Source organism: Marmota monax, unplaced genomic scaffold (genome assembly GCF_021218885.2).
Source record: "Marmota monax isolate L192 unplaced genomic scaffold, Marmota_monax_Labrador192_F-V1.1 WCK01_AAM20220418_F8-fsc00063, whole genome shotgun sequence".
Classification (NCBI taxonomy): domain Eukaryota; kingdom Metazoa; phylum Chordata; class Mammalia; order Rodentia; family Sciuridae; genus Marmota; species Marmota monax.
Genome location: NW_026693726.1, coordinates 5,398,431 through 5,413,553, shown reverse-complemented (window position 1 = coordinate 5,413,553; position 15,123 = coordinate 5,398,431). Strand labels below are relative to the sequence as shown.

The following is a 15,123-nucleotide window of genomic DNA, read 5'->3' as shown; positions in this document are numbered from 1 at the left end:
GCCTGGAAGGTACTGTGCTGGACTTGGGGACTCCTGACAGGCCCCAACTGTCCTCCCAGATTTCCTATCATTCCCTGGTTAGCCAGATTCATCTGGGAGCCATGCAAAGAGCTGTGAGAGAGGAGCTGTGACCCAGGACTGGGGGACACTGGGGAGAAAGGACTGGTGAAAGGTGTTGGGGATGTAAGTCCAGTACCGTAGTTTGGAGGAAATGGAAACTGCTGTGCATTTGCCTGGGGAATCCGGGGATTGCTCATGGTTGCTGGCATACCACTAGGAGCCACCATGCTTGGTGTCATATTCAACCCTTGTCCTCTCATCATCAAAGTCCGTTGCTGAACTTGCTGCTGCTGATGCATTTGTCTCTGTCGAAGATGCTGGTTCAGGATTTCCCTCTGTCTCTGGGCCAGCATCTGTGCATTAATAGGTGCCTAAAATCAAGGGCAACAGATGGAGGGAAACATTGGGGGTAGTCATAGATTAGATAGGACAATGAATGGCACCAGCTTGTGTAAAATCATTTGAAAAATAAAATTTATATGGAAAGAAATACTAAGAGTTGAACAACTGATGGCTGAACATGGGAGCTTCTAACTTCTACAGAAATGACTCTGAAAACTTATTAGGACTTAGCAGGGTTAAGCTGAATGTTATTATCAATTAACCCATTAAATATAGGACTCACAAAAGCACAGTCCTTTCTATAAGAAGACTGTGACATAAGCCCTGAGGATGGCAATTTAGTGTTTTTCAAGGGGCATTCAAATCTAAAAAGAAACCAAGTCACGATGCCAAAAAGGGACAAGGAACACTTCAGGAAAGGCTGAACACAGGAAGAAAAGAGGGGAATGGTGGAGCAAGAGAGGCTGAGAGGGACATACAGAGAAGCCAGGACAGAGGAGACAGGGTAAGGAGGAAGAACAGAGAAGAGGATGAGGGAAGAATGCTGGTGCTTGTTACAGTATGAGGTTATTTATGGGTCCCCTAAGGAGACATGGGCAGTCATCCTTATTTGTGACTTCCATGTACATGAAGTTGCCTACTCACTAAATTAATACTCACGGCACTGTGGTGGCCACTCAAGGACAAGAGCACAGGGGCAAAAGTTCCAGATGCCCATCGTGCATGTCTCCAGCTGACGCTGAACAAGGCCACTCTGCCTTCTTGTTTCAGCTCTCATACTGTAAACAAGGGGCCTTTTGTGGCCTAATTGGTTCCATGTTTCTCACACTGTCATGCTTTTCGTTGGTGATTTTACTGTTTAAAATAGCCCCCAAGTGCAGTGTTGAAGCACTGTCTAAGTGTGAGAGGCTGTGATGTGATCATGGAGAAAGCCCGGGTGTTAGATAAGCTTTGTTCAGGCCCGAGTTACAGTCTACTGGATGTGAGTTCAATGTTAATGAGTCAACAACATATATGTACATATTAAAAGCCTTTAAACAGAAAACACATTTAATACAAGGTTATGTACTGACTGGTTGATGAAAATGTGACCAAAGCTTATAGGTACCCAACCTTGCATTCCTCCGAGGAGCAATAGTTTAGTATTCTCTAATTTAGTGACTTTATATAACATAAATCCCATGAATAACAAGAATCAATGGCACCTGGCAATAAAAATGCACGTTTAGGAGGGAACTAAAAAAGCGACAGACTATTAAATAGACAGCTGGGACACTGCAGAACTAGTGTGTGGGTCTGGATCTCATGGCCCACACATTACTTCACTCAGGTTGTCAGGCAGGAGAAATGCTGAGACAATCTAAATGGATACAATAAAAGCTGTGGGCTGGTTTGCCCCCTTACCTGTGTAGGTGGTACTCCAGGCCTCAGAGTCAAGTTCACATTTGAAACATTGCTGATTTGATTCATAAGAGGCTGGCGATTCTAAATGCATACACATAGGAATCAGTGCATTTTAAAAACAAAATATACTTTACTTCAAATCATGTTTCCCAAGAAGTAGACCTCCCTAACCCAAAATATCTGCAGTTGGGGCATTGTTGGGCCATGTTAGTCCTCTTATCTCCCCTCGAACTGTATAGGCCTCACTGAAGAACTCACCTGCTGTGCTTGGAGGCGGTGCTGAAGCTGAAGTCTCAGTTGATTTGGCTGGTTCTGCACTAGGCCCGTGGGCCTGAGGCCTGGTCTGGGCTGCATACGGAGTGTAGCATAACTAGGCCGCTGTCCCATGGTGTGAAAGTTTGGCTCTTGCATGGGAGTATAGCTACTCTGCGCCATTTGTGCCTGAGACGCATACTGCTGTGGGAAAACAGGGGCCTTCTGTTCCAGCATGATGTTGGAATCCTGACTCGAGAACTGTTCTGGATCTACTGCTTGGCTCTGAAGAGAAAACCCCCAAATAACAAACAGATTAAGCCACTAAACCAGCACAGTAGATAAAAGGCTGTTTTCTCTCACACCTACACTGAACTTAACTATAAAAGATACCTTTAGCCTGACTCTATTTTCTTTCCAGAGAATGCTTCTTTGTTCAACAAAGAAGAGACCAGGAGGGAAGAAATGGGCGTGACTACAGCATGCCTCCTGCTTACCCCACCAATCAGAGCCTGGTCTGGACTTAAGGACGCAAATACCCCTAGAAGTATTAAGTCCTTTTTGCTTGATCATTCATACTCGTATAAATCATTTTAATTAGATAAGTACACCTTGGTGTCTAGCTGGGATCAGCAATGTTGGGGTACCAACCAAACGATCCCATTTACAAATAACAAAGCAGGACGGGAGGTGTGGAGTTAGCTACAGGAATTCTCTCCACTTGGGACCTGAGCTCCTCATCAGTGTAAGAAGCTGTGTCTTGCTCATTTAACTGTTCTCTATGGCTGTTAATAATTCCTACATGCTCTACATTTTGCCACTGTCCACTAATTACCCACTAGACATGTTAATGTGTTTGTTACTTCTTGACTTTTATCTATGTAGCAAGCGCCAGGATTTCCCCCAGGGTGAACACTTCGGACGCAGGTGTCCCTGAATATCCACACGCAGAGGTGAGAGCTGTACTTGGGCGGATTCTCCTTTTCCTTGCCTACTTCTAGGAATGGCATACAGGCAGCAAAGACCCTATCAGTAAAAGAGAGTTCTCAAGCTTCTTTAGCCTGAAATTGTCCTAGTTCTTCCTCAAAGGCTCAACCATGTAATCCTGAAGCTATCCTGAAACCTAGGTCAGGTCAGCACCACCCTGTGGTCAGCCTGTGGACCCTGTCTTCTCCATGATAATTTAGAACATGTAGATGAAGCCTCAGTCAGGGGGTCACTCACTGTTGAGCTACCTCAGAACTTTAAATATTTGCCCACTTTTAACAGACAGAAAACCTAAGTAATTTTTTTTTTCTTTCTTTTTTTTTTTTGTAGTACTGGGGATTGAACCTAGGGCCACATGCATGCTAAATAATTTCCATTTTTATTTTTTATTTTTTGGTACCAGGGATTGAACCCAGAGGTACTTAACCACTGAACAACATCCCCAGTTCTTTTTCTTTCTTCTTTTGAGACAGTTTCACTAAGCTGCTTAAGGCCTCACTAAGTTGCTAAGGTTGGCCTTGAACTTGCAATCTTCCTGCTTCAGCCTCCTGAGTCACTGGGATTATAAACATATGTCAACATGCCCAGCAGTAATTTCCATTTTTAAAGATAATACATGACTCTCCTGAGAACAAATGAAGTCCATTTGTAGTTTATATTTCCCAACTACCTATTAGCCACATTTCTATAATTTAGTTTAATTTGACATTATAATGATGATGGATCTGATAAGACAAAATAGAAATAATACAAATATGAAAAAAGGAGCATAAAATATTAAATGACCATACAACACTAGTTTTGATACAAACAATGTTCCAATTCACTCAGCAATAAAGGATCAAATTTATTTTTCATAGTGCTTGGGACTGAATGGAAGCCTCACACATGTTAGGCAAGCATTCTACCATTCAGCTATATTCCTTGTCCTAGTGATCACATTTTTAAATGTCACTCAGACACTCAAGAATAACCATATGGAAACCTGCATTCTAGCTGATACTAAAGGCAAAGGCAGTCACACAGGAAATACTTAACCTTCATTTTCCTTCCTTGATTTACTTCAGGTTATATCTCATATAACACCTCACGTCATTTCTTCCCATTCTGTTGTTTTCATTATGAATAGACAAGTCTGAACTCCCACTTATGTCTGCTAAACTGTCGGAATTATGACAAGACTATTTTTAATGCTGCAGAGAAGTCTCCCTCACTCTGCATCACCTTTCTCACAGACCTGGTGACACGCCAAAGGTCCAAGTAGTAGACTGAACCTTGGAAGGCACATTTGGCAATAAAAAATAAATGCTGAGTGAAGAGGAAGACAGTGACCAGACTGTAATGGCTTTCTGGGTCACTTTTCCCACAGCACACCAGGAAGTGCTGCTTCACACATACACATACAGCTCCTGCCAGAGTCAGACAGCAGGGTGCATTTTGAGACTGTTAGGCTGGTTACTGTATCACTGCTGTCAGGTACTGTCACAGCAGAGAATTACATTTTAAAGTAACTAAGTACCAGAGGAGGAAAGCTAAAGAAGCTCACTAAGATTGGTAAACTTTTTTACATTCCCATTTATGTTAAAATATCCCCCAAATTTTCACAGGTGCTTCCACATATAGGTCAAATTGATTAATGAGCCAAAGCCACCCTTTTCAAAGCACTTCTGCTAGCCTATGTGCAAAATATTCCTTTAGCACAACTGTCCATGCCTACCCAAAAGCATGGGAGTAATACCAAATACCAATGCCCACTGGCACTGGAGGGTCTAGGTCACTGGGCGGCACGATCCTCATAGTTTCTCTGTTCTTTGCTCCTTGTGTGCCCCCTCCCTGTGTGCAACCGGAAGCTGGGCTTGAGTTTCTGCCCTGCTAATCAATAACCCAAATCATAACAAGTAAAGCTCATTCTCACTTTTCTCCTTCTTGGGCAAAAATTTAGTTGAGAGCAACAGGACAGAGGGAGAAAGAAAGCAGGGCCAGACTGTTAGGAGGTAAAATATAGTCTACAAAGCCGACTGCAGACTATCTGTAAACAAAACAAAACAAAACAAAACAAAAGGCCACCTCTGTGCCCATAAGAATGTGCCCATCCCTGCTCCCATGCTTACCTGGCTGACCAGTTCAGGTATTCCCAAAGCTCTATCAATCTCCTCAAGGCCATCGAAGTTCCGTAAGGCCAGATAGAGCTGGTCCAGGAGAGCTCCCTCATCACTTGGAGACTCAGCTGCAGGATGTGGACACAGCAAGTCATCGGGAGAGCTGCCAAACGGTTGCCTGCAAAGAGACAAACTTCACCTTGGGCTGATGGAAAAGCTGGTTGACTTTCAGGGTCTCTGCAATAAACTTCAGCGCCAGCCCAACGTACAATGAAATGACAATTTAAATAAAAGTTATGCTTAAAGAGAAGATACACTTATTCAGTGTTGATTACAGATCAGACACAAGTCTTGTATCTGAGGTATATCTTTTGTTTCCACTGTCCCGACTTCACAACTGAACTGGCAAAGCTCAGGCTTAGTCAGTTTGGTGAAAGCAGCTGCTGGAGATCACAAAGGTGGCACTGATCTGCCTGAATCCTGCTCACCTACTTCCACAAATGCACACCGACTCCTCCAGCATGTTCTATACTTTCCTGAACTTCAGTAAGAAGCACTAATTGACTTCACAGTCTTTTTCTACAGGAGGGTATGATGACCAGTGTGGGACAGACTGGATGGAGTCTAGTAATTTTCTCTCTTGCTATCTTTTGATATTGGGGATTGAACCTAGGGGCACTCTACAAACGAACCACACCCTAAGCCTTTTAATTTTTTGAGACAGAGTCTTGGTAAATTGCTGATCCTTCTGTCTTAGCCTTCTGGAGTCGTTGGGATTACAGGTATGTACCAATGTACTTGGCTAGAGTGGTTTTTAAAAAAAAGCTTCTGAGTTACTTTAATATTAAGGGGGAGACATGATACCTGTATTTTACCGAAAGTCTATTTTGTACTCTTAGAGCTACTATAAGTTGTTCTGGAGAATATAAAGGTTTATAAATAAGCAAACTCATTCTTCAAAAAGTGAGAATACATTTATCAAGGAGGGATCATGTTATCTCTCTAAATATGCTATGTTTTTCCAGTTAATTTGGTATGCTCTTTTGACCTAGAACCCTAAAATATTGAATATTGCTGGGCAATGAAACCAAGAATTAATTTCAAACAGTGATAGCAAGTGCGTCAGCATACAATCTGTGTCCTCCATCTAGCTCTAGGTAATTTTAGGAGAAAGTTGTGTAGTTCAGTGTCCCCTCAATGCCATACTTCACCTGTTGTCCCCAGCCCTAGGCTCCTCCAAGGCATCGTAACTGGCTCTGTGGCCATTGTATTCAAGAGTGCTGTGAAGGGGCAGGCATGGTGGTGCATGCCTGTAATCCCAGCAGCTCAAGAGGCTGAGACAGGAGGATCATGTGTTCAAAGCCAGCCTCAGCAAAAGCAAGGTGCTAAGCAACTCAGTGAGACCTTGTCTCTAAATAAAATATAAAACAGGGCTGGGGATATGGCTCAGTGGTTGAGTACCCCCAAGTTCAATCCCCAGTAACTGCACCTCTCCTCCAAAAAAAAAAAAAAAAAAGAGTGCTGTGAAGGCTCACACCTCTGCCTTCTTCTTATCACCGCATGGCTCTTGCTATGATAGCTTGGCTTACATTGTAAGTTTCTGACAGTCCCTCTTGTTTCTCATTTACAGTCCATATTGTTCTTAAGTTTTTAAATACCTCCATGATCATACTAGATTATTGCTCTCTTGCTACACTTTGGGAGCAGGAGGGTTTTTAGAGATGTGGCAGTGAGGGAGAAAGCATCCAACTTTGTCATGGAAGTGAAGCAAGGGGTCTCCCCCAGTACAATTGCCCAAGAGCTGGAAGTGGAGAGTCTTGTGAAAAAGTTCCAGTCAGTCAAGAATGGATGTTGGGGGCTGGGGATGCGGCTCAAGCGGTAGCGCGCTCGTCTGGCATGCGTGTGGCCCGGGTTCAATCCTCAGCACCACATACAAAAAACAAAGATGTTGTGTCCGCCAAAAACTAAAAAAAAAAAAAAAAAAAAAAATTAAAATATTCTCTCTCTCTCTTAAAAAAAAAGAATGGATGTTGGCTTTTCACCAAATTCTTAAGCCTGAGAAGCTAGGTGAGTGACACCTGAAAGTATCTTTTCTTCCAGATGTATTTTATAATTTTTGACTTCTGTTTCTTCAGAAGCTGCACTGATACAACCCTCTGTTGACATTTATCCTGTACTAGTTTCCATAGAAATAGTTTTCTATCCAATAAGCACACCTAGAAGAAGCCAACTCATGGATCTGAGTCCTGAAATGAGAATCAAATATCTGGACGCACTGCCTCCAAGTGCAACAACTACAGCAGTCTCCCTGAAGCTCTCTGCCTGCTGCTCTAGGCCACCAGCTATGAGCCAAGCCACCCAGCTCTCCAGGTGACTGTGGTTCTTCCTCTGTGGCCTGGATTTCACTTAAAGTGCAGCGGGAGTAGCAGTGGAGTGGTTATCACCTGGGGTCTTGTCAGAAATGCAGAATCCTGAACCCCATTCAGTCCTGGTGATTCAGAAGCTGCATTTCAATGAGCCCTCAGAGGTGGTTCCTGGACACAGTAAGGTTTGAAAGACTAGCCTTCTGCTTCTCCCCCTACATGGATGGACTGCAGCTAGGAAGCACTTTTCCTTCTTTCTCTCCTATGATAGCTATCTGCTGCTTTAACCTATTTTTAGTTTTTTTCCTCCTTGGCATTGGGCATTGAACCCAGGGCTCCTCACATGCCAGGCAAATGCTCTACTACTGAGTTACATCTGTAGCGTCTCCCTAATCTATTTTTGAGTGAAGTTAATCTGAAGTTTCCAATTTTTTGTCCCATATTCTACTGCTGGGACCACATTCCTTTTTGCTAAACACACACACACACACAATATGTTTTTACCCCTCTTTTTGAAACTTCATTGAAAGCTCTTAATCTCTTTTTACTCACTTAAAATACAGAAAGTAAAAGAGCCCAACACAGGAATTCTGAGGCTGTGCAATGCCAATTGGGATGAAAGCATTATTCTCAAGCAGGACTCAGTTCAAAACCCGCATTTAAAAAACAAATAAGCAGCTCTGGAAATACATTCCATCCTTAAGATATTTCAGGACCTTATTGCCTTTTGTGGATTTGGTAACAATATTACATGATTTCAAGTTTCAAATAACCCCCAAAGGACAAAATACATAGTCTGCACAAAGGTCCTCTCAGAGTCTCTGATCCCAACTCTTAATAGAGCTTCCAGGTCAACTCTCTTCCAGTAATAATCTTTTGTTTTTTGGTACTGGGGATTGAACTCAGGGGCACTCAACCACTGAACTACATCTCCAGCCCTTTATAATTTTTATTTTGAGACAGGGCCTCACCAACTGCCCAGGCTAGCCTTGAACTTGTGCCTCAGCTTCTCTAGTTGGTGGGATTGCAGGCATGCACCCACCATACCTGGCTCCAATAATCTTCAAACTGTATGATTTCTAACAAGTTGCCTCACTAAAAACATTGCCTACATTCTTTAAGTTCCCTCACTGCCTACTGCTTAGGCTCCAAACAAACTGCTCTCTCTGCCTCAGTCAGTTTACCTCTGCTCTTCCATCCCTGTATGAGGAACATTATCACTTATGCCTCAAGGTCACCTGTGGAACTTCTGCTTTGAGTGCACTGCTATAAAACAAAGAGGTCATGAATACAACACAAGTGTGATACTAGGTTTGCAGGGCATCATTCTCAAAGGGGCAAATACAAAACCAAGCACACTACCTATACACTGAAACTTGAGCATCTCCTAAGCCACTGGTGACAGGTGCTGTTTTATCCATAAAGTAGAAGAGAGCTGGGGAACTGGGCTACTGCAAAGATGTCTACGTTACAAGAGCTAACCTGAGACTGCTGGATTGAGTTGAGGGAATCTGAAAGAGACCCAAGGGAGTGACTGACTCTCTTCCCCTAGCAAAACCCAACACAAAACTTCTCTCATGAAGAGCATCCTCAATTCAGACTCTGGGCATTTCACTGACCAAGATCAATTATGAATACCCAGTGAAAGAGAATCAAAATACTCAGGGAAACAGGCCACCAGGTCAATTTAGAACCCCAAGAAATCTGGATATTGAAATTAATAGATTGGGAACTTTATTTTTATTTTTTCAGTTGTGTGCTGATGAATCTTTTTTTTTTTAATTTTTATTGTTGGTTGTTCAAAACATTACATAGTTCTTGACATATCATATTTCACAGTTTGATTCAAGTGGGTTATGAACACCCATTTTTACCCTGTATACAGATTGCAGAATCTAGATTGAGAACTTTAGAAAATAACTATGAATATATGTCTAAAGGTATTAAAGATGTCAAACCAAAAATAAGCAAGCAATAAGAGAACATGAAAAATGAACAAATAGAATTTTTAAAGACAAAAGATATAATTGGATTAAATATAGCTAAAAAGATAATTAGTGAGCAAGCATATAATTATGAATACACTATCCTGAATGTAGTAGAGAAAGATGAAAAGAACGTAAATTAAGAAATAGAGGGTAGAATTAAAAAATATATAATGCAGAAAAGAGAAAGCGTATCATGTCTTATCAGAATCACAGAAACAAAGAATACAGAAAATGGAGGAAGGGCAATATAAGAAAGAAGATGGCTAAAAACTTTCTACCACTGATGAAAAATGTGAATCTACAGATAAGTAAAACACAACACAAATCAAATACAAAGCAGGCTAAATAAATAAATAAAGCCAGCCAGGCCTTATTCAGAGTAGTGAAACTATAATGCAGCAAAGACAAAGAACATTTCAAAATCATTTTGAAAAGATCATGTACCAAGAAACAACACCTGAACAAAACTCCAACAAATCTGATCACTTTCTTTTTTCAAGTCTCTTTTGACAGCTTAGTGAAAAAAATCTGAATTCTTCCAAGTTTGGTATTTACGACCTTCTATCAATCTATTCTATTACTAATCTATTCTTCTAGGCAAACCTTTTGAGACTGACTTTGAGTATTTTAAAAAATTTATTCTTTTAAAAAAAATTTGTTCTTTTTAGATATACACGACAGTACAGTGTATTTTGTCATATTATACATACATGGAGTATAACTTACTCTAATTAGGATTTCATTCTTGTGGTTGTACGTGATGTGGCATTTCACTGGTGGTGTATTCATATTTGAACATAGGAAAGTTATGTCCCATTCATTCTACTATCTTTCCTATTCCCACCCGCCCATTCCGCTTTGTCTAATCCAATGAATTTCTATTCCCTATCTGTTACTGTATGTTAGCACCCACATATAAGAGAGAACATTCATCCTTTGGTTTTTTGGAACTGGCATGACAGTCTTTAGTTCCATCCATATTAACATGATACTTTTAGCATGACAGTCTTTAGTTCCATCCATATTAACATGATAGTCTCTAGTTCCATCCATAATTCCATTTTTCTTTAGATGGCTGAGTAATATTCATTGTGAATATACCACATTTTCTTTAATCATTCATCTGTTGAAGGGTTTTGCTATTGTGAATTGAGCTGTTATAAACATTGATGTGGCTATAGATACTGAATTTTTTTTATTGTGGTAAACTATATATAACATAAAATGAGATGATCTCCTGTTATTCTAAACATTTTTTTATTGCTTCTATAAGCTCTGGACCTCTGAGATGCTGTTTTTGCCAGTTCCACTGGCCCGTCACCCCTGCCTTCTCAAATCCTTCTCTTTTTACAAGACTCTGAAACCTCTCCCAAACACCCCAGCTGGATGAGCTCTGGAAACGTGGTTGATTTCTCTTACAGCATTTATGCTGCACATTACCTCCTATTACAGAGGCAGCATATATATTTATTTTCAACTAAATTGTCACTTGTGGGGCTGGGGATGTGGCTCAAGTGGTAGCACGCTCGCCTGGTATGCGTGCGGCCCGGGTTCGATCCTTAGCACCACATACAAAGATGTTGTGTCCGCTGAAAATTAAAAATTAAATATTAAAAAAAATAAAAATAAATAAATTGTCACTTGTTTAATGACACATTCTAGGACTTGCAGAGTTTTTCACTTTCTTCTCCCTTTTATTCCCTACCCAGTAGAGGATATGGTATAAATAAACAAAAACTGGTCAGGCATAACTATTCAGAAGGAATTTACTTCAGGCACAGGTCTGTAATAACTTACAGAACACAAAAGCCATTACTCTCATGGCTCTCCTGGAGCTTAGGACTTACCTGTTTTGGCTGGCAAAAGATGCCTGGTCTATCGGGAGGATGCTTTCAGGCCACGGGGCAGTCTGATTTGGAGGAGCCTGTTGTTGGCTGTACTGAGGTCCCCCCATGTTCATTTCTAGTTCAGATGGCCCTAAAAGGGGAGGAAGAAAAAAACCCCAGACACTTTACATCTTGTAAGAAGGATCTATTTTTGCTATATGATATATAGTAAAATATCTGGTTTATGAAAAATGGAAAAGATAGAAGCAATAATAATTATCCAGGTAAAAATAAGATAAAATTCTTATTTGAAACAGAAAAAAAAGGACATAAATAGTAAAGTTAATCACCTACTTCAGGGAATATCTTGAACAGCAGTTCTAACAGGACCCTTTATACTCTTTAAATAAGCTTTGGTTCATGCCTGTAATCCCAGTGGCTCAGGGGCTGAGGCAGGAGGATACAAATTCAAAGCCAGCCTCAGCAAAAATGAGGCACTATAGTAGCAACTCAGTGAGACTCTGTCTCTAATTAAATATGAAATAAGGCTGGGGATGTGGCTCAGTGGTCCAGTGCCCCTGAGTTCAATCCCTGGTACACTCCCAAAAAAGATTTGGTTCATATTTGTTTTATTGATATTTAATGAATTGTAAACTGAAATTGGGAAACAGAAAAGCATTAATCATCTAAAAATCATAAAGGTAAATCAATTACATATTAATATAATCAATATTTAAAAATGAAAAATGTTAACAACATCTAGAGATGTCGAACCTCCCATTCACTTCCATAGCCCACCATCTGCCATGTCATATGGCATGGAACTTTTGAAAAACTATACTGAACATTTATGAAAAGATGAAAGTGAAGAAGGCAAACGTGACTGTGTGTTACAATGAAGACAGTTTTGGCTCTGTGTATACCCTGAAAGGCACTGGGGTGTTGGACCATACTTTTAAGACATAAGTGCTGGTCTAGACCACTTGTACCTAAATTTTTGCTAACTGTACTTGGTTTAGCTCTTCCACCGGAATCAGGGCAGAGTAGAAGGGAGGCCAGACAACTCAACCTGCTCTCTCTCAGAATTTCCTTTAGGTGCTTTCCATATAATGGATGTTATCATTATCTGTAGACCTAATACCCATTACAACAATTTTCTGATGAGTTCATGGCTTGAGTTTGTTAAAAAATAAAAAAAATTCAGCTATAAAATAATGTTTACAAATCTCTATCTCAAGCTCTACAGCAAGATGTCCTTTAGTGAAGACTGAGAATAAATTAAATTTCTGGATATAAGGATTATTATTATTTTAAAATCAGTTAATCTCTTAAATTTCTCATTCTAATTTTATATAGAAACCTGGGTGTTTTAGCTCTTTTTAATGCAACCATTAAATGATAAGAACTTATGAGAACCACTCATTGCTTTGAGAACATCCAATGTAGAAAGACAATATGAATGCCATCTTTCAGAAGTAAGCAAAAATGTGCTGAGCAATTAAGTCACTATGTAAGAAAACTGATGCCAGAGTTATAATGAGAATTCTGTGTTGATTTGTCAAAAAAATCCTGGCATCTTTCTGAGAATGACTTTACTTTTTATTTATCATGAAACATGTAAATATATGAAAAACACATAAATATTGACTTATCTAAATTATGCTAATATACAAGACGATTAATAATTTAATTATTATGAAAATAATTTCAAGTAGGAGTGGCACAGGCCATTAACTTTTTAATAACAACAATTGACATAATTTATATACCACAAAATTCCACACTTTTAAAGAATAAAATTCAATGGGTGTCAGTATATTCAGAGTTGTATAACCATCATCACTATCAATTTTAGAACATTTTTATTCCTCTAAAAAGAACACCCCCTGCATTTGGAATTACTCCCCATTTCCCCTTATCCCAGCCCTAGGCAGCCTACTAGACACTAGCCTAGGCAGACTCTACTGACTTTATAGTATGATTTGTCTATGTTGGACATGTCACAAAAACTGGTTGATATAATCTATCACACCATCAATTTTAACAACATATGAATTGTCTCCAGATAGAATACTGGTGATCCTCACATTCTTGGCTATGTTCTGAGATCCTGTGTCTTTAGTGAGGACCTGGGAGAGTGACTTAATAGCCTAAGGCAGTGGCCCAGGATCCTCATTTTAAGTTCCAGAGAAGATTCTGATGACCATGAAGTTAATTAGAAACTAGAGCTAAACCATTGAACTATTTCTTTATTTTAAAAATATTTTATAATATACATATATTATATATAATAAATTATATACATATAATTTATAATATGACTTCCTGTTTCTCCCCAAAGCTGAAGTTAGATACTTTAATGAAAATAAAAGATCACAAAGGTATTCAGTTTTCTTACATTACTGGAAAACATTTGAAGAGTCCATGAGTCTACCCAGAGTTCCAGCAAAATCCCACTTATGATTGTTTTACACAGCAGGATCACATGCAATCAAACTGCAATCCAAGATCAAGTCTTGAAAGAACTTATAGAGCTGATACTCCCTGCTAAGAAAGCATGCAAACTAAAAGCAAAGACCAATGGACTACCTTACCTATATTCATGACCTGAGACTGAAGCATCTGTCTTTGGCCAGGCTGGCTGTTGGGTCTCATGGGGATGCTGGTTGTTGGGTTCCGAATCATACCTCCTTGGATTGGCCGGTTCATGGCACTGGTGGTAGGAGCACAGGTGACTCTTACTGCAGCACTCTGCGGTGCCCATTCCCCAGATGGCATGGTGGGCCGGGAAGTATTACTACTGATCATTCCTGCATGCAAGCCAAAGAAAGCTGAGAGATGCAGTAACTGAAAACATGGTCAGCATGTACAAACACCAGACATCTTACTCTTTATAAAATGGCCATTCTGTGATCCACAGTGAGCCTGATAGCTAACACCCTCACTGGGGCAGACATGGGGCTCTTGGCTAAGAAATAAGAATGGGCAATTACTACAAAGTTTTCAAAACATGAACTTGCCACTCATTATAGTTCAAAAAAGCTGTTAAAATTGTTCCCATATGTATTTAGAAATAGGTGCTGTGGCAAGTGGATAACCCCAACTTCCTTCCTGAGGAAGTGAATCACATTAGCTGACACACATGTCAATGCTTCACTTTCCAAAAGGGAGGTGAGGCTAAGGGAAACAAGGTAAAATCTGATAATCAAATCAATACCCTGTAAACCAGAATCACAGAGAACATCCCCTAATTCTTATAAGATTTCTGAATTCTTGAATCCTTTTCCGAGTATTAGAATTTGGTAAACTTCAAAATTCATCAAGGGCAGCCTCTAAATAATGGGGAATTGAATCTTTCTGGTATTTACTCTAATTCTTCATAAACAAGATAAGGGAACTCCTACTTATGCAATGTACCTGGATCATTATATTCCTGATGAGACATATCTAGAATGGGATAGGTAGATTTGTAAACATCCTTTTACACTTGAAATTTTAAGTTATTTGAGCATGCACAACAAAAGGAGCACAGCATGGGCAAGCAGGATCTGGTGTCTGTTCTATCCTGGCCCCTGGGATGCTGGCAATGACCAAACACTGGCAAAGACTTGACATTCTGAAGGGGAAAACCTCCAAATGATGTCTCTTTGTTTTGAAATGTTTAATGATGCGTACTTAAAGGTTTTGCTTTCAAATACATGGCTTACTTTCATTTACTTTGTGATTAAACAACCGACAATTGGGTGTATTTAACTAGTGGAGAGAACATGTATGGGTTGTTTCTTGTGAAATGAGAGATGAT

General features: G+C 40.0%; 1 protein-coding gene across 17 annotated transcripts in view; it reads right to left on the bottom strand.

Moving 5' to 3' along the window:
* Nucleotides 1–15,123, bottom strand: part of Ncoa2 (nuclear receptor coactivator 2) — a 262,844-nt gene that overhangs the window by 13,887 nt on the left and 233,834 nt on the right. For 15 of the 17 annotated variants that reach the window (XM_058584414.1, XM_058584420.1, XM_058584419.1 and 12 more), the window contains 6 exons: nucleotides 13,916–14,131; nucleotides 11,343–11,472; nucleotides 5,157–5,337; nucleotides 2,065–2,343; nucleotides 1,807–1,887; nucleotides 197–431 (listed from right to left, as the gene is read on the bottom strand). In XM_058584414.1, coding sequence (XP_058440397.1) covers nucleotides 197–431; nucleotides 1,807–1,887; nucleotides 2,065–2,343; nucleotides 5,157–5,337; nucleotides 11,343–11,472; nucleotides 13,916–14,131 — 1,122 coding nt within the window. The remainder of the gene's footprint in view (nucleotides 1–196; nucleotides 432–1,806; nucleotides 1,888–2,064; nucleotides 2,344–5,156; nucleotides 5,338–11,342; nucleotides 11,473–13,915; nucleotides 14,132–15,123) is intronic. The other 2 variants (XM_046460510.2, XM_046460506.2) reach the window with 1 other exon arrangement.